Source organism: Odontesthes bonariensis, chromosome 5 (assembly GCF_027942865.1).
Source record: "Odontesthes bonariensis isolate fOdoBon6 chromosome 5, fOdoBon6.hap1, whole genome shotgun sequence".
Taxonomy (NCBI): Eukaryota; Metazoa; Chordata; class Actinopteri; order Atheriniformes; family Atherinopsidae; genus Odontesthes; species Odontesthes bonariensis.
In genome coordinates, this window is record NC_134510.1 from 23,816,304 (window position 1) to 23,837,327 (window position 21,024).

General features: G+C 41.5%; 3 protein-coding genes across 3 annotated transcripts; all 3 read right to left on the reverse strand.

Annotated features, from left to right (window-relative positions):
• Positions 1-439: 439 nt before the first annotated feature.
• On the reverse strand, positions 440-3,562 carry LOC142380769 (SPRY domain-containing SOCS box protein 1). The gene is made up of 3 exons (XM_075466671.1): positions 3,149-3,562; positions 1,875-2,645; positions 440-1,791 (listed from the first exon to the last, which is right to left on the reverse strand). Exons 2-3 carry the CDS (start codon positions 2,617-2,619, stop codon positions 1,655-1,657), a joined length of 882 nt encoding a protein of 293 aa, XP_075322786.1. The 5' UTR covers positions 2,620-2,645; positions 3,149-3,562; the 3' UTR covers positions 440-1,654.
• Positions 3,563-10,131: 6,569 nt separating this feature from the next.
• Positions 10,132-17,057, reverse strand: LOC142380589 (H-2 class II histocompatibility antigen, E-D beta chain-like). The gene is made up of 4 exons (XM_075466501.1): positions 17,003-17,057; positions 16,399-16,647; positions 10,316-10,597; positions 10,132-10,178 (listed from the first exon to the last, which is right to left on the reverse strand). The coding sequence occupies exons 1-4, from the start codon at positions 17,055-17,057 to the stop codon at positions 10,132-10,134; spliced, it is 633 nt and encodes a 210-aa protein (XP_075322616.1).
• Positions 17,058-18,096: 1,039 nt separating this feature from the next.
• On the reverse strand, positions 18,097-20,405 carry LOC142380770 (RLA class II histocompatibility antigen, DP alpha-1 chain-like). Its single transcript, XM_075466672.1, has 4 exons — positions 20,289-20,405; positions 19,861-20,124; positions 18,353-18,634; positions 18,097-18,259 (listed from the first exon to the last, which is right to left on the reverse strand). The coding sequence occupies exons 1-4, from the start codon at positions 20,380-20,382 to the stop codon at positions 18,123-18,125; spliced, it is 777 nt and encodes a 258-aa protein (XP_075322787.1). The 5' UTR covers positions 20,383-20,405; the 3' UTR covers positions 18,097-18,122.
• Positions 20,406-21,024: the final 619 nt, after the last annotated feature.

Consider the following 21,024-nt stretch of genomic DNA (forward strand, 5'->3'; position numbering starts at 1 on the left):
TGTGTTGGTAAGATAATAAAAAAAAGTACAATATATTCGGAGTTTTAGTCAATATATTGAAATGTGTTTACTTTCAATACCTATGTTTAAGCAAAACAAGCATATTACCTTGTAGCTCTAAGTAAAATGATTCAAATTCTTTACTCAAAAGTACCAAATGATGTGTAGATTGTATACAAGTTTTCTTTATTTCTTATGGATAAAATATTTTCCATCACTTCTATACTACACAGGGTTTCAGTAAGGTAATCAAATGCCAACGTATTCAGACCCATGTGCTTTATGAGGTTTTGGCTGTTTAATATTCACTGGCAATATCTGATCAATCTGTTTTTACATCAGTACTTCTCTCCAGTTACAACATTGATAAACTATCCTTGTGGTTTTTGAAAAGACAGACAAACTGTAAAACATTAAAAATAGTGGTGACTTTTATTCTAAATTGAGTAATTTATTATTTTCCCAAAACAATACACTTTAATTTTATAGTGCAGCTGAAATCCTCAGTTACCCAGTTCATTATTATTAACAGATGAGTTTCAAAGCATTTTTTAAAATTATCAAAGCAATACGAGAGGAGTTTGTGAACCTTAAAACTTTGTGTTTTTGACTCATTTTGAAGTACATTGACTTTTGTTATGCATATTCTGAGTCTGTCCCAGAGCACTTTGAAGTTGAGATACCGCAGTTCACAACTTTGATTTCTGCATCTCAAGGCTTTGGAGCACTTTTAACTGACTAAAGTTTCAGTTCAGCAGTTATAAATCCCCAAAAAATTCATCCGTGTTCCTCAAAATTGTACATTAAAAGATTTTGCTGTGAAAAAAAATGTAACGGCGCTATCATGGAGTAGACTCTATGCCTGATGCCACGCGTTGGTTTGTTTGGATGCACATTTTTTGTGTATATACCCTGTATTACAACTGCATGATAGCATTTGTACAATTAAACCAAAGAATCAGCTTTAAAAAAATCACATCTCAGTCTTTCTTGTATTCTTGTAGCCAAATGTTACACGCTAAACAAGGGAAAAAAAACACATTTTTTATAAGTTTAAATATTAAAACACATCTTTATTATCCAAATAGAAGCCAATACATGTGACTCGTGTGAATTAACAAATTGTTGAATGAATTGCAAATCCCATTTTGGCACATTGGCACTTGATTGGTTAGTTAGCAGATCAAGGATTCAGAGGTGCGATCCATTTACTCCTGGTGAGGTTTGTCGTTTTTCTTGCCCTTCTTTTCTCTTTTCTTTTCCACAAGAGTTGACCGTTTTTGGCACAACAGAACAAAACCTATGATGTATCATCACATGCTCTATACTTCTCTATATGACTCTGTTAGCATCTCTTCCTGCTAGCAGCAGCTTGCACCACATCCCTCACCTGAATCCCATGTCCAGGCTGCTGCCAGCTAACACTCGGGCCCCTTTGCCGGGCAGAGCATGTGCGAAGTAGCCTAGGTTAAATAGCTGATAAGGCTCCACCTCATAAGTATTAAGGATTAGATATTTTTCAACCTTCAAAGTGGAGCATACGGACCTGCTGACTGTAGATGGTGCTCTGCAGATTCAAAGCAGCAACTGAATTCATAGCACTTATGGCTGGTTTAACTTTAACAAACAGATCCCTACAGGGTGTGAGTGTGTGCTAAAATTGGAGACAAGGATGCAGGTAGCGCTGAAGAGAAGGTGGTAGAGGCAATTTGTCCATTTCATTCTGCCTTTGCTGCCCTAAAATCTGACAAATTGACAGTCCACATAAAGCCATCAGGGCTGGAGGATCACCTGCAAACAGAGGAGGGACAAAATATTAGTATTACTATAAACTGAGTCTCATCACCATACTGTATACTTTGTGTGATACTCACACGATGTGCCGTTCATATAACGTAATCGTATGCTAGCCCCTCCTCTCACACTGCTTACTGCTGGGAACAGTGCCACCCCACGGGGCAGGTCTCTAAAAGCTACTCCGAGGAAGCTGCCATCAACAACAAATCCGAGTGTCCCCGCGTCGGCATCCAAAACAAGCAGAACACGCTCGGGGATGAGGAGAGGCGTCTCTGCCACCTTTGTGTTTGGTGAGATGGAGGATTGTGGCCTAAACCCCTCTGCAGCTTCAGAGTGAGACCTCTTCCTTTTCCTCGGGTGACACCCCAGGGTTTGTCCATCGTGCCAGAGCTGATTGGTTTTAAGCTCCCAGCCCCAAGACTGCGAGTCTCCACCCACCAGCACGTTGTACCCGGAGGCCTGCAGCGGACAGTCCTGCCTCGAAATTCCCACGACTGCATGACTGCCTCTGTGTTTGGGGCTCCACACCACCTCCCACACGTGAAGCCCACTCTCCACTCCTATCTCTGCCCTAACCCCGTCGCTGCTGAGCTCAGCAGGCGTGCGAATCACTTCCTGTTTGCAGGGCGACAGCAGGAAGTGATGAGAGCGGTGAAGTGAGCTCCAGTGCGAGCGCCTGTCCCCTGGAGAAACTGGAGAGGCGCTCAGAGTGAGAGCAAGGCGTGAGGAGGTGGGGACAGCAAGTGGATGGAAGGCTGATGGAGATGAGGGGGCGCTGTCGGCTGGTCTCTCACACAGCCAAGTTGAGAGGAGGAGACCCATTGGTACAGAGTGTGGTCAAGGAAAAACTGTGGAGAACCCAGACAAGACTTGTTTACAATAAAAGTGTTAAATTTGACATATTTGAGTCTACAGATTATATGTGGTAAAACTTCAACAAAATCTAGCTGAATAGATCCTTGATGAACAATATTACATCTCGAGTATACTCTTGCCAATATATGCATTAAAAGAAAGCTTATTGTAGATTACCCAGGATATAATTATGTATTTTGTAATGATGGGACATTTTTGATTTACTATCATCAGCACTCCCAATTTATTAAGTAGCTGTAAGAAAGCTGGTGGAGTGAAAAACATAAGACTCAAGAGCCTTAAAACGGCTATAAAGTACAGTACACAGAGAGCGTCTTTAATAGCCCCGACTTAAGATAAGATAATCAAGTGTTAACTGTAGTCTATTTACAACAAAGTTTCCACGCAATAAATATTGGTCCATGTCATTTCACCTGCTGGAGAACTCGGTACAACAAAGGCTGCCCTTGAAAGGAAATAAATCATTAACTCTTACCAGCTGGTTGGAATCAATCCCTCTGGTTGGCAGCTTGAAAGCAGACTGCTTCCAGCCTTATAAAAAGAATTCTTATCAACCATCCTGGGGGTCTTATCGCTGCTCGGCAACGTGTCTGCTCTGTCTGACCCGGTTTGTGATATCGACCTCCGGGAGGGGAACGGTACAGTTTATCGCGCCAGTCTGACGCCACGCGCACCCGCAGTGACAAGGACGATAAATCCGTGACGTGTTTGTAAACAGATGGGATAGCGGTAGAAAAGAGGTGAGGTTTTCTATCTGCGTGCATCTGGAACTGCGTGCCATCACTTTGCGTCCACTCGTTCCCTTCAGGCGTTTTATCGCGTCCTATAATGGATGTAAACATAAATGGCGAAACATATGAAAAGAATCAGACTCGGGCTTTTTACTAATAAGAAGAGAAAAATGAAATAAAATCCAAAGCGGCTCATTATTTTAGAGAACGCAGGCGCGTTATGAGCGCCTGGGCTCTCAGTATTTAGGCCCCGGGCGCTGTCTCACAGGTTCACACATTTGGACTGATTTATGTAAGAGCCAAGCGATAACGTCGTGGACAGATAAAGGAAAGGTTCGAAGATAATAGCGAGGATTAGATGACCTCTTTTAGACTGCCTCAAGTAGGCTACTTTGAATATGAATACATTTGGTATACATTCTAAATTCATTCTGGTGTTACCAGAAAAAAAAAAAAGAAAAAAATTACTCTCTTTGTTGCAATTGGATCCAAGTTTTTAACCTGAAAACAGGATTACCCTCCCATATCTGTAGCCCTAAAACCCCACTGTTTTATAAACACAATAATGACCCATACATACTTCGTGGAATCAACATTATCCCCAGGGAATAAAGCTGTCTGTTATATAATAAAATATAAGTCCTTTTCACACAGTCCCCTTCAAGGCGTGAGGGATGAAGCTGATGGTCTGTAAATACAGCACTGCGCTGCCTGTCAGCGACTTAATTAGGACAACAAGGACCAAACATTGTGTGACAAAGCATATGTCTAACGCCTTATGACATCACAAACAGAAGATCAATATGTCCAAATTTGTTGGCTTTGTTTGTGTGTTAAAGGTTCGTCTTCCACACATTTATTCACACTCCTCATTTGACTTCTATTAAGGTGTGACGTTTGGTTTGGGGAGCACCAGGCTGTATTCCAGCACGGCTGTCATGTCTGTAAGACATTACCGAGGGTTTTTGTGCCCAAATATTAGATTGAAAGAGAGCAGGGATGAAACTGGGTCACATCATATTACTGTAAGAAGGAAAGTCAGTTCCTCTCACAATCATCTTCAGCTTCAGATATGGTGATTATAACTTTTGTTGTAGTTTTTAGGGGTGGATTAGTATGTATCAGCACAGAGATGGATCTGCTGGATGTAATAAGGACTCTATGTCCTCACAGGCTTCTTGGACTTCAGAGGTCTGAGCTGTATTTAAACTTATGATTTAAAGTTAACGTATACAGTCAAAAATATGGACACACTTTTATCTGAATTACACACAGTGGCACATGAAAGTTTGTGAACCCCTTAGAACTTTCTGTTTGAATATGATCTAAAACATGCAGACAAAAATGTTTACTTATTGAGGAATGTGAGCCAATATTACATATCTGTAAGTGTCAAAAGTATGTAGGCTATCACACATCCTAATGTTAATGTGTCAATCAGCCCATAAGATGACTTGCACAACATGATGAATGTAAAACACACAACTGCTGCGATGTACAACAATTACAGTATATTGCATGCAAAATAATTTAATCAAAAATATTATCTGTTTCGTAAACATGCAAATCTCAAAACTTTGAATCAGCAACTTATAAAGTACAAACTTGCTTTGTGTATGTGCTACTGTTTTTTTTTTCTTTAATTAATTTCTGGTTTTAATAAGTATATTTATTTTTATTTTTATTATAACCAAGTGTATAATGGTACGGAAGCCCAGAGCGGACGTGGTACGTATAAGCTTTTTTTTTAAATGGTTTTCTCGAGATAACAAGTTAATTTACCAATGGTTTTCGAGGCCACTTTTTCTCCCCAGTCCGCGCCTGTTTATATGTGTTTATATGTATTTCTGGCAAAGATGTATCCACTTTTACCCCCCTTCATTGAAAACTGAATAAAGTAGCCTATGAATCAAACATGGGATGTGGAGCGTTTGTGTAACAATTCTGCTTGTGAAAATGCACAAAGCAAATCCCGCTGGTGTGACAAGCATAACGGCACCTCTCGTGCATCATTCGGTAACCATGGAGACAGCCTGGTCCCCTCAGCTGGTCACAGATGAAGTTGACTACATCAATATTATCACTTGGGTGTAAACGCCTATTGAGCTGCAGTCAAGCCAGCCGTCTCCTTAAAGGGGAACTGCGGTATTTTCAACATTAAGCCTCTTTTCTGAGTCGTCTGCAATGTTTTAGAACCCCCCCCTCACCGCTTTTTTGATGTTTACTGCTGTCTCTGGTATTTGCCTAATTTTGATTCTTCTCAACCTGCTTCAGAACGGCAAGTCATGCGCATCTCCTAAAAGGTCCGTAAAAGCACAATAAACGTCCGTTTTCATAATCATCAACTCACCGGAGTGGTTACTGGTGTGCACTGGTAATCCATATCAAATTTCGTGGTGAAAAGTTGCTTCTGTCGTGTTTTATTTGGCAGCTCGTTCATGCTCGCACTATTTTCTTAGCCACCTCACAGCCGTGGATAAACTTCCGCTCAGCAGTTGAATCTGACTTGCTATACTCCACACCAGGGGTCCCCAACCTTTTCAGCACCAAGGACCGGTTTGGTTCTGCAATTTGTTCCCGCGGCCCGGTCGGGGGGGGGGGGATACTTTTTTTTTTTTTTTTTTTTTTGTACTTTACGTTCAACAGACATTACATTTAGTAGATGCTTTTACAAATTAGGATATGATGACAGACAGACAGTCATCATTGAAAAAAATAAACGTGCACAATCGGCCTCCTATAATGCAATCTATGCAGTTTCCAAGTATAGAATCTAGCGAGTGAAATGAAAGAATTCCCGATTTCCATGTCTTTTTAAAAAAAAAAAAAAAGTAATAATTTTTTTTTTTTTTTTTCTTTTTCCCCCCCAATCTCACGGCCCGGTTTGGAATGACCCGGTGGTTGGGGACCCCTGCTCCACACCACTTGATGGCAGAGTTATATCAACGAACATCCAGTCTTCCATAGAACTTAATGGGATTTACAAAATGTCAAATAAAACACGACAGAAGCAACTTTTCGCCACGAAATTTGATATGGATTACCAGTGCACACCAGTAACCACTCCGGTGAGTTGATGATTTTGAAAACGGACGTTTATGGTGCTTTTACGGACCTTTCTAGACATGCGCATGACTTGCCATTCTGAAGCAGGTTGAGAAGAATCAAAATTAGGCAAATACCGGAGACAGCAGTAAACATCAAAAAAGCGGTGAGGGGGGTTCTAAAACATTGCAGACGTCTCAGAAAAGAGGCTTAAAGTTGAAAATACCGTAGTTCCCCTTTAAATGACGCGAGCTGATATGAAAGTTATCTCTACATGACAAACAAATTGCGAACACATAAAACACATAAACAGGGACAGACTGGGGAGAAAAAGTGGCCTCGAAAACCATTGGTAAATTAATTATAATAGATAATAGAGATAATTATGTCGTTATCTCGAGAAAACAATGATCGTTTTCTCAAGATAACGAGTTATTTATCTTGTTAACTCGAGAAAACCATCAAAAAAAAGTTTATATACGTACCACGTCCGCTCTGGGCTTCCGTAATAATGTGTACTTTCAAATTGAAATACTTTTTTTTTGGAAGGACTCAGAGGCACAGGCACAAGCCAAAGCCCACAGCGCCAGTGTTCTCATCATTACGGAAGCCCAGAGCGGACGTGGTACGTATAAACTTTTTTTGATGGTTTATATGTGTTCGCAATTTGTTTGTCTTGTAGAGATAACTTTCGTATCAGCCCGCGTCATTTAAGGAGACGGCTGGCTCGACTGCAGCTCAATAGGCGTTTACAGCCAAGTGATCCTGCTGATAGTCGACTTCATCAGCTGAGGGGACCAGGCTGTCTCCATGGTTACCGAATGATGCACGAGAGGTGCCATTATCGTTTTCTCGAGATAACGAGATAAATAACTCGTTATCTCGAGAAAACGAAATGCTTGTCACACCAGCGGGATTTGCTTTGTGCATTTTCACAAGCAGAATTGTTACACAAACGCTCCACATCCCATATTTGATTCATAGGCTACTTTATTCAGTTTTCAATGACAGGGGGGGGGTAAAAATGGGTACACCAGAAATACATATAAACACATATAAACAGGGGCGGACTGGGGGGAAAAAGTGGCCTCGAAAACCATCGGTAAATTATCTTGTTATCTCGAGAAAACCATCAAAAAAAAGTTTATACGTACCACGTCCGCTCTGGGCTTCCGTACATCATAGTTTGCAGCAACATTTTTTCTTTTTTTTTAAAGGAGAGATTAAAGAAAGGGTGGGAGTGAGGAGTGAGGAAAGGCTGGAAAAGATAGACACCAATAGCCAAAAACTGGGTAACTGACTGCTGCATCTGTCGCTTCCACTTTGTTACATAGTTAATGATTATCATTAAAGCCAAAAATCACATTGTAATAGTTGGGTAAGCATGTGAGTGAATGAATGCTTGTGCATATGTGTCAATTATATGCAATTTTAAGTTTTTAGTGATGGAGGGAGGGGGCCACAACAACCCCCACTCCAGAGATCAGGGGCAGTGAAGTTTTTTTCTTAAATACTTGTGTGGTGGCCCTCAGCGTAAACGCACGGTTCACCGTTACCTTTCAATTTTCCTGAATCTTGTTAGTTTACTACTTTTCACCCATGAACTGGGTGACTTTAGTTATAATGTATTTATTTTTCTCTGCCGTTTATGGTTTTCTGTGTTTCTCTGAGCTTTTTATGATTCTGTGACCCCAACCCCTCATTCATCAGTGGGGAAGTGGAGATACTGTAACTGCCCCCAGAGAACATGTTAATTTTATGGTTTATATCCTGCTTTCTTTAGCGCATCATTGTCTTACTGCAGCGTGCCGTTTGTGTCAGTGTCCAGCTGATAACGACTTATTACATCGTTTAAACAAATGAAAAATGAAACTAATCACAATCATTTAACCTTTTTTTGAACATTTCAGCTTTATTTGAAATAGAATTTTTTTTTTAAATCTAACAAAAGGTAAAATCGCTCCACCCAGCCCATAATCCTGGCAGCATATGCTTAGATTCCATCTTACAACCCTCTGTCACACTGGGGTGGTGGGTTGGTAGGACACGGATGCAGACTCAGATGTGAAAAACAAACTGGGTTTTATTTCACAAAATAAAACCCGGCTGAGCCGGATGACAAAAACTTAAACTGTGGGACAAAAAACATGACTAATAAAAAAACAAAAACAATGAACATTACTTGGTATAACATTGGAAAAACACTTAGCTTGAATACGTGGCATGAGGGGTGAAAATCAGGTAAAGATCTGTCAAAAAAACAGGGGAGCCTGGAAACTAAATAGGGAACTGGGTGATTAAGAATGAGTGCAGCTGGGGACAATGAACAGGTGATGTGAGTGAAACTAATGAGCTGGCATGTGAAGTGAGGGGAAAAGCAAATGGCAAAACATGAACTCAAAAACCAAAACATAACCTAAAACATGAAAAAACATAACTAAAAACATAGGGAAAATCCCATGGGCGTGACACCATCTTCTGGGTCCTTCCTCGGATGATCAATGAAAAGTGTGACTGAATGATCCTTTTTTCGAACCCTCCTGAGCTTTCTCCTGGAACTTGAATGCTGTATAGCCTTGTTGATCCATTGTAAAAGGCTCAAGTTACACAAAGGGTTATAAAACTAGTTGGCATTTCCCCGTGCTGACACAGAGAAGCAATCACCTTTGGACAAGAAGTTTCATTGTTTATTTATTTATTACTTACTGATGTACGTAGTCTTAAATGAAACTCGGCAACCGTCACTTTATTAAATTCAAACAGATAAATTTGATTAATTTATATTTCCATTGATTAGAATAACAGGACTCTTACTGTCCACTCTTTACACCTTTGCACAAGAGAAATAAAGTAACACTTCAACAGATAAACTTGCTTTGTCTTCCCAGATTTTGTAGAACCGTTCCATGAAGTGAATAAGTCTTATATCATCATTAAGTTCACCCACATAACAAAGGTCTATTTGTGATGCGTTTCCCCTGAAATATATTTGGATTGACCAAATCATTTGACCAACTTCAGTAACTGAAGGAAAACCCCTGTTTTCAGCTGTGTAGCTCAAGATGTTTAGCTAGTAGATAAACAAGATGATTCACAACCAAACTGTGCAGAATTGAAAAAAAAAACTCAAATAAAATGTAAATTAGGATAAAGTTAAGATTACAGACAAATGATCAGTGTAGATATGCAGCATGTCCAGCTGTGCTTAGACGATCCCACCTTCAGATGTCACAGATGTTTCACCCAAATTAGGAGACAGTCGTCGGCACCGGCACCCGTCCTAGAATAAAAGGAAACAGGAAGAACCGCGTCAGAAATGTTTACTTTCATGTCATTATACTTTAATGTTAATAGCCAAATGAGGAGATAATAATGGATGAATTAAAGGATCATATTCTAACTAAAGTGCCATAATGTGGTGACGTTTCTGGAGACATGTCAGTGTTGCCACTGATGCAAAATGGCAGAGCAACCATGATACAACAAATATGATTAAACAAGTGAATACAAATACATGTGCTGTTTTAAAGGAGCACACACGTCTCCCTGTTAGCCTCAAGCTGCTAACACCTGTGGCTTAAAGATTCAGATTCAGGTTGATTTTTGATTTTCTTACCAGTTGTGTTCCTCCTGTATAAAAGAATGCATCCAGCAAAAAAAGTACCCAGACCTAACACCAGCACTATCGTCCCAATAATGACCTTATTCCCGTCCGCCGCAGGCATTGGCCTAAAAACATATCACAGACACAACATTCGACTTAAGTATTGCACAATTTGACTTATAAGATGTTGCAAACTCCTGATGAACTTGGCATCCATTAAATCCATCCTGTTAACACCTTAGACTCCACGTGACTCTCTTACCCCAGTCATAAAGCTTCGGCTCCATAAGGCTGGCATGCTCCACCTTACAGGCAATTTTCTCTCCGGGTGTGGGTATAAACTCCAGGTGAGAGTGAGCCTGGTACAGCCAGTTTCCATCGGGCAGCTCCTCAGTGGACGTCACATCAGTTGTCACCTCCTTCCCATTTCTCAACCATGAGAGTTTGATCGGTTTGGGGTAAAAGTCGTAAGCGCTGCAGACGAGCACACTCTGATGTCTGCTGCCCTGTAACTCAACCGGTGACAGTCGGACGTAGGGCTCGACTAGATGAAACAAAACAAATGGCGCTTATTCATCCTCTTTTGTATCAATAATGAAGAGTTTCTGTAACGAGTCAGACTGCAGCTTGTTTACGTTGGGCAAGTTTCAAGAAAGAAAAGCAGACAACACAGGCTAATTAACACAGCAAATCAAATGTTTACTAAATGAAACATTGAAATTACCAATGGCTTCACAAGTTAGTTAAGGTGATAATGACTCATATTTATCAGGGGGCTCAGTGACACATGTGACTGTAACGACCCTCTTTGCTTATAAGCTGATACTCCACACCAGCTAGTTCAGAACTGAAGAAGCCTTTTGGATGAGAGGTGAAACATCTTTAACATCCAAGAAGAAGTCCGGTTGCCTTTACTCAAGCTCTTATGATAACCATGACCCGGATGACTGAGAATCTTCATCAACATAATGCGTGTAATTTGAAGGTTACTGTCATGAAAAGCATGATAAGAATGTCAGCTGTAATGGGCAAAAATCACCTGGTTTTGAAAGTAAGCCAAATGCTAGTTCTGTCAGAACCACTCTCGTCAAAATGAGACGAGAAACAGAGATGAATTTCAGAAGCTTATTCTGAATGCATACAATTATGTTTGGCGGTATGGCTCTGTTCGGAGGAAGTTCCCGACTTTTCCATGAGCTCCATGGAAGCCAAGACAGGGAACAGCAGCATCCTCAGGTGGAGTGCCTTCCATTTGCTGTAAAGGCAACAAACCCCCTAGAACAGAGCAAGCAACAATGAACAACAGTATGAGATTGTTTGCAATGAGAAGTCGGTGGAGCAGGGGAGGTGGTGGGTGCAAGCAGAGAGCAAAAAAAAGCAGTGACAGCAAACCTAGTTTAAATGAAGTGCCCCAAATGCCAGCATCCAATTGCGAGCATCAGCTGATTACCCAATTGAGCACAGCTGGTTGCGGAGCCATAAGGGTTGGGTCGGCGTCAGCCAATAGGCAAAGGGCGCGTTGACTACGTGGTCTGCCAGAACTAACGCGATGCTCCATTTCTGTCAGAACCACTCTCGTCAAAATGAGACGAGAAACAGAGATGAATTTCAGAAGCTTATTCTGAATGCATACAATTATGTTTGGCGGTATGGCTCTGTTCGGAGGAAGTTCCCGACTTTTCCATGAGCTCCATGGAAGCCAAGACAGGGAACAGCAGCATCCTCAGGTGGAGTGCCTTCCATTTGCTGTAAAGGCAACAAACCCCCCAACAGACCATACCGGAACGCAGCCAGCCAATTGATAAGTTGGAACCAGGGTATCCTACCCCCCCAACGATTTATTAGCTACCAACGTGTGTCACCATTATGATTAGTAGTAGTATTACAAAATAATTATTAAACCGCGACTAGGCTTGACGTTAAAAGGTGGAACTGCCGTAGGCCCACATTACACAGACTGAAATATGATGCGAGTATTTATTTGGGGCAGGCATTGAACTCAACCACTTAGGTACACCATAAAAATATATTCGGTCTCCACAGCAGCGACAGCGCTTTGCGGCAGGGCAAAGCAGAGCAAGATCCAAGCAAAGCAGCAAGATCCAAGCAGAGCAGAGCAAGATCCAAGCAAGCAGAACAGGATCCAAGCAAGCAGAGCAACATCCAAGCAGAGCAGAGCAACATCCGATCCAAGACAGCAAAACGAGAGCCAAGCAAAGCAACATCCAAGCAGCAGAGCCTTAACACACTTCACCTGACCACCTAGGAAGTTAAAGTCACCGTGAGCTTGCATATTTGCTATCCACACAATTAAAAGCCATAAAGCATAACACAAATGACCTCTGTCATTGCTGTTCGTGCCATCAATTCCGGGAGCGGTTTTAATGATTTGACTTCATCCCAAATTTATTTTCGATCTTAATCAGCATCTTTCATGCAAAGTTAAGCCCTACCAGTGGCTCTTGTTTTATTTAAACAGAGGCACAGCTGCACAATAAAACAATTTTTTTTTTTTTTTTTTTTTTTTTTTTAACTCCAGTGGGCAGCTATTCTAAGTGGAAAAATCTTTCAATGACCCATTGAGAACTACCTTCCCAACAGCACAAACTCCAGCTAGCTGAAACATCAGCTTATAGCAGGTTTAAGTAAAAATAATACTGAAAATCTAGCTGTGCAAGATGACACGTAGCATGGCAACTTGGCATCAACAGGGCATCACAATGGCTTGAGTAAGCAGAGAAACAGGATGCCATTTATTTTCAAACTTCCAAGAAGACCAGCAGCCTCCAAAATGACACAAAATGAGAAGAGGCAAGTGCTTCCTAACACGAGCACATCACATGCATAAGTCGTATACGAATAGCCAGAAAGCAACACTCAGTATTTGCAAGCAAGAAACTAAAGGGAAGAAAGAAAAGCCTCCAGTGTTTCCTGCAACATATGTTTCTCAGAGGTCATCCTGCACCAGTACTTAACTGGACAGTTTGCTCTTTTATCAGTTCACAGCTGAAATGAGCTTTTACAGGCTGCTTCTCAACAGAAGGAAAAAGGACAACGCTCCTCCTGAAGGGATTAGTTGTGACATCACCCGTGGGGACGATGGTTGAAATGTTTTGATGTCGTGCAAATTAGCATGCCATTTGCTGTGCAAGAGCCAATCACAAACAGGCTGGCGTTACACGAAGTGGCCGGACGCTTGTCCACAAAGCATCACACATATGCTGTAGAACTAGCCTAGAAATCTAGACGCCCCTAGCGGCCGCAAATGGAATTTGCTCCGGGGCTAGTCTAGTCACTTGTGGTCGTCTTGCGAGGTTCCAAATCAAAACTTAATCGAGCCAGTCAAATCGTGAGGAGTGGGTTCAGAGGCCGGGCTACCTAGTGACGACAGAGGTGCGACGTTTCAGTGTGTAGTTCCAGAGAGAGGTTTAAAATAAATAAATAAATAAATAAATAAATAAAAAAATAAGTCCCAGAGAGAGGTAAACAATGGCTGCGCCCGGCGAACAGGCTTATATAACAGCTATATTGCCTTCCATTAGCTAGCTCTCTTTAGATTTATAGGGAAACGAAGTAAACTTACATCTGAGAGCAATCCCCAGTCAATTGCGAGCATGATGTACCGAAGACGGCGGGCCAAACGGCAAACCGGAAGTGCGTTGCTCACTGCGGCTAGCTTTAGTAGCGACAAATTCGTGGGAACAAAATTGTAAATAGCTGGTATTTTGTCAGATTTGCAACACCTTGGGGGTCTAAATGACTACTTTCTCGCCTGAAAATGTTTCAAATGTTGCTCAAGTTATATATTTACAGAGTTTATAGCTTAAGAGTAATCAGCTTTTTAGGTCATAGACTACAAACCACGATATACATTCCGTCGCGTTGACGACATAAAACTTCTTCATCGCTCTGATTGGTTGTTGCGCCATCCTATTGCGTGGCGTTAAACTTGACAGACAGCCGTTTATCCCGCCCACACTGCTATTCAGCGTCACTAGACCCCTGTACAGCTTTTTGCTGTACGGGTCTGGCTTGCTAGGCTACTGTAGAACTGCTACAGATGTCAGATCCTTTAAATCATCGAGTGCATCACTGATCTCAAGTGCCATCTTGTGTTTATGCTCAAGCCTTTAAACACAAAACTGTTGGACGCATTGTGCTTGAAATTGTCCCCTAAATGGCCCCAAAGAAACGAGTGAGGATGGCAGGGATTGTTTGGACGGGAAGCATAAAGCCAAGTTGGCCAGTACGTATGATTCTCTTAGTATACGAGCATCGCAGCTCACACAGCAGTGCTCAGGAGAGCAGTATGTATCCTTATGATATGGTGTTATTTGTAGCTTAGAGGACTGGCTTAGAGCATAAGACTAGCTCTCTTATTGTCAGTTATAGAGCGTTTAAATAAAGGATTCCCGTTAGAGGCAATAGCTGTGTATTACTGGACAAGTCTCTTTAAATCGCTCTATATGAGCGTCTGTAGAGACCTCCACTGTTTAAAATGTATAATTCCCAGAGCTCATTTACCAGTTGAATAAATATTCAAAGGTAGTTCAGTCAGCCAAGTACACTTAGGCTCCATTGTTTAACGATAGCCTAGCTAATCAGCCTCTTACTGTTGCTTTTGTTAAGCAAAAAATGCAGCTAGTAAGTGAAAGTTTCACTGTAGGTCTCTGGAGGTTGTTATACGACGAAGTGCATTTCTATATCAAACAGGGTAGCATCCTGACGTTCTCTCTTCAGGATCAAAACCTTTTCAGGGCCTATCAACGATGAGCCGACTTAAAGCGGCGGTCGGCAACTTTTTTTTTTTTTTTTTTTTTTATATATTAGCTTGAACTGTCATGGGATTCTGGAAGTAGAATATTAAATAGGCTGTTTAGGAAAAATATCGAAATCTGTAGCTCCCTCTGAAGCCTGTAATCATGCTTACAAAAATCGAGCGCTCCCGGCTGTTTTTAACCAATCAAGTTAGGGTGGAGGAATCCTACCTGTCAATCACAGCTTGTGCACACGCTGCTGAGCGTGAGTCTGCCCCAGCTTGTGTGCGCTCGCGCTGGTGTGAACTCGCGTGCACAAACTCGTCCACAGAGGGTGAGGGGTTTGGGGGGCGATTCGGAGCTTGTTAGAGGTTGGGGGAGGGACCTGAAAGTTGTATCAGTTCGAATTTTCCGACTTTAGACTCGGAATTTTGAAAACTTGCCTACTGCAGCTTTAATACAAGCAGAACATACATGAGCAATAATAATCACAGTGGATCTACATGATGAGATCAATTCGACCACAGCCACTGTTGGGCTTCATTCACAAAATGCTTTGTATTCATCCATTGAGCATGGGAGTCAGTTCATGACACCGTGGTCATTCAGCAGCAGAACAGCTCTGACTTTGCATTCTCCATGCACAGAATTGATTCTCCCTCCACTGAGTTCACAGTGAAACCCTGAAAACTTGTCAATGAATCTCTGATTTTATTATAAAAAGCACTCACTTCACTTTACCTGGCAGCTTTGCATTCAATACAGTGGGAAAAAATAAAAATAAAATAGACTTGTTTGCTGGTGGGTAAACGAGCAATGCTGTAGCTAGCAACTGAGAGGAGGAACTCCAAACAATGTTTCCAACATTGACCGAGGAAAGGCAATAGTTGTTAATCCTCTGACTCACATCACCTCCCACTGTATCCACAGGCACAAGCACTCCGCACCCCGACACGACAGGTGGCGCCGCACCCATCAGACTGTAATGCAGACATACCAATCACAGCGTGTAGCGCCTGAGGCGCGCGCTCCACCTTAGAGCATCACCGCGAGGATCCACGGACCAATAGTCACGCAAAATCATGTGAATCGGTGTAAAATAAGCCGCGTGTCTAACCGCGGCAAGCCCTGCCACGTACAGGAGCCCGCCGCGGCATACCTTGACTCTGACCGCGGCCTCTGTGACAGCTCGCCCGGTGTCGCGTCTTGGCTCGGCTGATGTCCTCCACGCGTCCATCTCAGCCGAATCTCCGACTCCGCCGGCAGCGGGGATCCATGCCGGACGACAGGGTAAGCAGCACAATAAAAATACTCGCATCGGCGCGTATGCTAATCGGAGCTACGTCTTGTAAGCAGAAGCAAAAACTTTTTGCCCCTACGCGGGGAGCTGCTGTGGAAGGCTGCAAGCAGAGAGCAAAAAAAAGCAGTGACAGCAAACCTAGTTTAAATGAAGTGCCCCAAATGCCAGCATCCAATTGCGAGCATCAGCTGATTACCCAATTGAGCACAGCTGGTTGCGGAGCCATAAGGGTTGGGTCGGCGTCAGCCAATAGGCAAAGGGCGCGTTGACTACGTGGTCTGCCAGAACTAACGCGGTGCTCCATTTGTTGGTGGGCTCTGCATTTCTCTTCATTCTTCTTCTCTTGCTCCAGAAACCTTTCGCTTTTGTTGAGCTGGTCTGCAATGTCCTTTGCTTTCTTTGTGTAGCCGGTATACTTTCCCAAAGTGCCGTTGTACTGGAGCAGAAGGATCTTGTTGAAGTACATTTGCTCCAGAAACAGCAGGTCGCCGGTTGAAGTGAACTGGCAGCGAAGCAAACCGTAGCTATAGAGCGCGTCTGTAACGTAAACCCAACAAGTGTCAGCTGCTGTGGGAATGTTCTGACTCATTGTTTTTTTTCCCCACACAACAGAATTTAAAGCTTTGAAATGTTAAGACTTTTTGTCCCAGAAATTTATTCATTTATTTTATGTATTCAGCTTGCACTACAGCTTCTTATTTTTTGAGATTCTGTATATATATCTATATGTAGATATATATCTATATAGATATATATATAGATATATATATTGCTATACTTAATACTCTGCACCAACTACACCAAGTCAAATTCCTTGTAAGTGCAAACATACTTGGCAATAGACTTGATTCCGATTCTGATTCTGAAATGTAATTTAACTTGTGTTACGTACCTGCACTTGAAAACAACAGGAACAGAAGTGACAAGAAGCTTTGAAGAGTGAGCATGGTGACAAACTTGAAAAGAAATTAAACCAGGAGGCAAAGACAAAGAGCATAAAAACATGAGGAAGTGAATCCGCAGACTGCCCAACAACGGTTCTTTAAAGAGCAGGTGCAGCACTGAGTAGGTGTGGTTCTCTTTATGGAGTCATTTGTTTCCAAATTTTGTTGGATTTATAAAGACAGACAGATAAGACTTTGACATTTATAGATTTTAGATGCAGTTTTAAATAAACATTATGTGATATTTGCTTTAACAGAACATTATGTCAACAAAGTCTTATATAAAGAGGAACTGCTATGAAACAATGATGGAAGTATCTCTGGTGAAAGGCTGATTAGCAGAGTGGAAATAAGTGAGCTGGAGGGGGAACTGTGGGCAGGTGAGGTGGATGTGGGAGGCTGGGTAAAAAACACAGGAAGTGAGGATCTCTGTTGATTTGTGGAAGTGATCCAGAGAAGAACCAAAAACTGTGATGGTAAATGCATTATTAAGTGTAATAATAAAAAATACATGCAACTTTTGAAGATCTGACTCTGTTTACAACCCAACTTCGGTTTGAATTGTCATATGTATGTAGCCTGGCTGACGCGTCCACATCTCGATGAGATGGTGGTCTGGGAACTAGGTGTGCATTTTCTCGTATTTGAGGCGTGGTTTACGAATGCCTAGAGCCGTTTATTGGGCCCTACGAATGTCTATCAAATGGCGTCTGGTTCTTCCCATGCTGCTTTGCGCGCGATTCATAGCCAATTGTATCACTTATACCAGATGACTTATGTAGAGCGACAGAAATTCGACGAGGAAGAAGAAGAAAAAAAAGTAGAATAAAAGTAAACTTGCGTTCTAAGCTACTTAAAACACTTTCTAAGGCTGCATCGAACAGTAACGTTGTGTCCGCTGCCATGTTGGATTAACACTCTACAAGCTTCGGTGTCGCGCATAGACGTCGTCATCGTCTTGCTGCGGCGGTGGTTTCCAGGCTGCCTTTGCAGTGTGAATGAAATCGAGCGCAAAGCAGCAGGGGAATTCCCAGGCTAATATTTATGTGTAATTATCACAATAATCTCTTAAGAACCAGAGAATGAATTCATTTGGCGTGCCTTGACTATTAAAAATATTCCGGCTGCGAAGCTCAACACGCCCAGAGACACAGCCACTCCAAGAAAAACATCATGTTCCATACTTTGATGACTGAAGTCAGGTTCTGTGGAGAAACACAAGAAAACAAGATATAGTATTAAATATTTAACACGTCTCAGTGCGTTATGTTTGTATTTAAACGCAACAACATAAGCACCCCAGATTCTGGTTTGAGGCCTCTGCAGCGCGACATGTTCCACGGTGCAGCTGTACATGTCCGTCTCACTCGGAGTGAACGTCAGGGTCGAGAACTGGTGGAAGGTTTGGTCTGGATTGGGATAATATCGGCTGGTTGACACCCCCTCTGACACCGGATGGCCATTTTTGGTCCAACTGAACTTGATGAAAGGTGGGTAGAAATGATTCACAAAACAGATGAGGCTGTTTTCTACCCCCGGCTCGATTTCTTCTGCAGTGTAGATGATGCTCTCAGGAGGGTCTTTGTTGGGTCCAAACAAAAAACAAAACATTATAAATCGCATCACAGTTAACAGTTAACCATTACAAAAACCCTAAAGCGTCTGTGTGAGGTTAAGAGCAATGTGTGAAGTTATAGACCCAAATATTTGTAAAAACTTTTACAGTTTGGTCAAATTAGACTTTTAAAGACAAAGGTTTAAAAACAAAAACGTTTAATTCATTTTACATCCTAAATATTATACCTCCTTATAGTCCTTGAGATGCAGCCAAACATCCTCTTTTTTTCTTTACGTTGGTCACGTGAGATTTACAGGGTTTCATCCCTTTTCACACAAAAGTGTGAAATAGTTCGCTCCCAGATAGATACAAGTAAGAATTAAATGTGCTTAAATATTTTCAGATAGAAAGAAATGACGCACAATACTGGCTCAATAACCCCGAGTCTCCACATATTAAGGGTTTATCCGCAGGGGTTTATTTTAATCTAACAAAACATGAGCGCGTTGTCACTTGTTGATATACGGCAATCAGCCACAACATTAAAACCACTGACAGGTAAAGTGAACTCATTATTTCAGATATTAATGTGCTGTTGGACTCAAAGAACAGTAAAAAAGAATCTGAGGTGTTCAACTAACGAAAATCCCAAGATGCTAATCTGATGGGGTCTGATGGCATTTGGAGGAAAGGGCTCAGTCCACACGGATCCACCCAACAACCAACAGGGCCCAAAGGATCTGTTACCAACATCCTGGTACCAGACTTTCAAACACCCTCAGACATCCCTATCCTAACCAATCAGAGCTCTACTCGATACCTGACAGGTAGTCATAATGTTATGGTTGATCGTTCAGGTCGATAAGGTCCAAAGACACGGAGTGGTCCTGTGGGGTCTGACGGATTTTTGAGGTTTAAATTGTTATATTAATTTTTTTTTTTTTTTTTTTAGTAAAATCAAAAGTCTTCATTCGAATATTATCAATCATGTCACAGTGGAGATCGATGTTTAAATCGACCTATATTCTCTACATTTATTACATTGAGCCTGTATCCACTGGTGTTTTATCTTTTAAAGAATGAAATGAGTAACAAAAATGTAACACCTTTGCAATCTATCTTCTTTAACTACTTTGAGCAATTACAAAAAGAAAACTTTGTCTGTTTGTGCTTATTCCAGCCGGTACTTCAGGTGCTCAAAGGCGATCAGAAGATCTTACAGCAGACTGTACAGTGAAATTATTTTACCTCTCTCCTCTGGTGGATGTTTTTCCTCCGTGGTGCAGTACGCCAAAATCCCTGTGCATGCGTTCTTGTTTTTCCCGGCATTACGATATATATGCATATCCTTAAATATTTCACTTAGGTTACCCTCCACAAATTGAGGCCCGGTGTATTCAACCTCCTTTCTTTCGAAATCCACGTAAAACACTTCTTCAGAATCAAACTCTAACTGCACCTCGGTTGAGCCGTTACTAAAGCAGCCCACAACATAAGTAATTTCATGTGCAACTGAAATGGGAAAAAAAAAACGTGTTGTTAGAAATCCATCATGACAAAGAGCTATATTATGTATACTGTCTGCCAATTTTGGTTTCTGTCTAAGTCTCTAGTATGATTGTCAACAGAATCTGTCCCACAAAAGGTAACGTTTTGAATTTTAAACGAATGCTTACTTTGTGAGGAGGCACAGAAGCTGCTGAACATCAGAATTATGAGTGCGGAGCGCCTCAAGTGTGAGCGGCAGGTCTTCATCTTTTCGGTCGACATTTTGTTGAAATGAAAGCCTTACCACAACTTCCTTGTTGTGTGGACGTCTGTGGTAAGAGCCGTACAACCTGCTCAGGATCAGAGGGACATTAGGCTGTTGTTAGATAAATAAAGCCTCTGTCACAGCACTGGAAGTTACTGGAAGTGAATCATATAATTTAATGGCATTTTGAAATATAAAATTTTAGTCCATGTGCCAATAGTTTCCAGCTTCCTTATCTTGCTTGAGGCACTCAGCACAAAGTCCTTTCATTCCTGCTGAATGTGTAGTTTTATACACTAAGGGACTCTGTAGTTTCTGGTCTGCATGAAAACCTAAGCACTTTGTCTGCAGACACCAAAATGGGTCCAAATTTCATGTTCATACCGTACTAAACCTGGCTGCTGGCAAGAAAAAAACATTTAACCTTAACCATTTGTAAATCAATTAGTACATAATTGTTAAATGGGGTTTAAAACTCGTGTCTCTCATGTTAAAATTACAAAAGAAAAGCTTGTATTTGAAAAAAGTTAAAACAGCACTTACAGTTCTGGTTTAAAATGGGTTATAAAAACGTGATTTTCATGATTGCAATTGCTAAACACGATTTTAGTTTGTATAAACTATCAAAGGACTATGATTCAATAAGCTTTAGTCTTCAA

Excerpts from the sequence above, each read along its gene's own strand:
- LOC142380769 (XM_075466671.1), bottom strand. The coding sequence starts at position 2,619 with ATGGGTCTCCTCCTCTCAACTTGGCTGTGTGAGAGACCAGCCGACAGC. Across the intron at positions 1,792-1,874 it reads TTATATGAACGGCACATCGT|GTGATCCTCCAGCCCTGATG; the intron begins GTGAGTATCACA and ends CTCTGTTTGCAG.
- LOC142380589 (XM_075466501.1), bottom strand. The coding sequence starts at position 17,057 with ATGCTCACTCTTCAAAGCTTCTTGTCACTTCTGTTCCTGTTGTTTTCA. Across the intron at positions 10,598-16,398 it reads ACAAATGGAGCACCGCGTTA|TCGAGCCCTACGTCCGACTG; the intron begins GTTCTGGCAGAC and ends TGTTTCATCTAG. Across the intron at positions 10,179-10,315 it reads GCCGAAGCTTTATGACTGGG|GCCAATGCCTGCGGCGGACG; the intron begins GTAAGAGAGTCA and ends ATATGTTTTTAG.
- LOC142380770 (XM_075466672.1), bottom strand. The coding sequence starts at position 20,382 with ATGTCGACCGAAAAGATGAAGACCTGCCGCTCACACTTGAGGCGCTCC. Across the intron at positions 20,125-20,288 it reads CTTCTGTGCCTCCTCACAAA|TTGCACATGAAATTACTTAT; the intron begins GTAAGCATTCGT and ends TTCCCATTTCAG. Across the intron at positions 18,260-18,352 it reads GCCTCAAACCAGAATCTGGG|AACCTGACTTCAGTCATCAA; the intron begins GTGCTTATGTTG and ends GTTTCTCCACAG.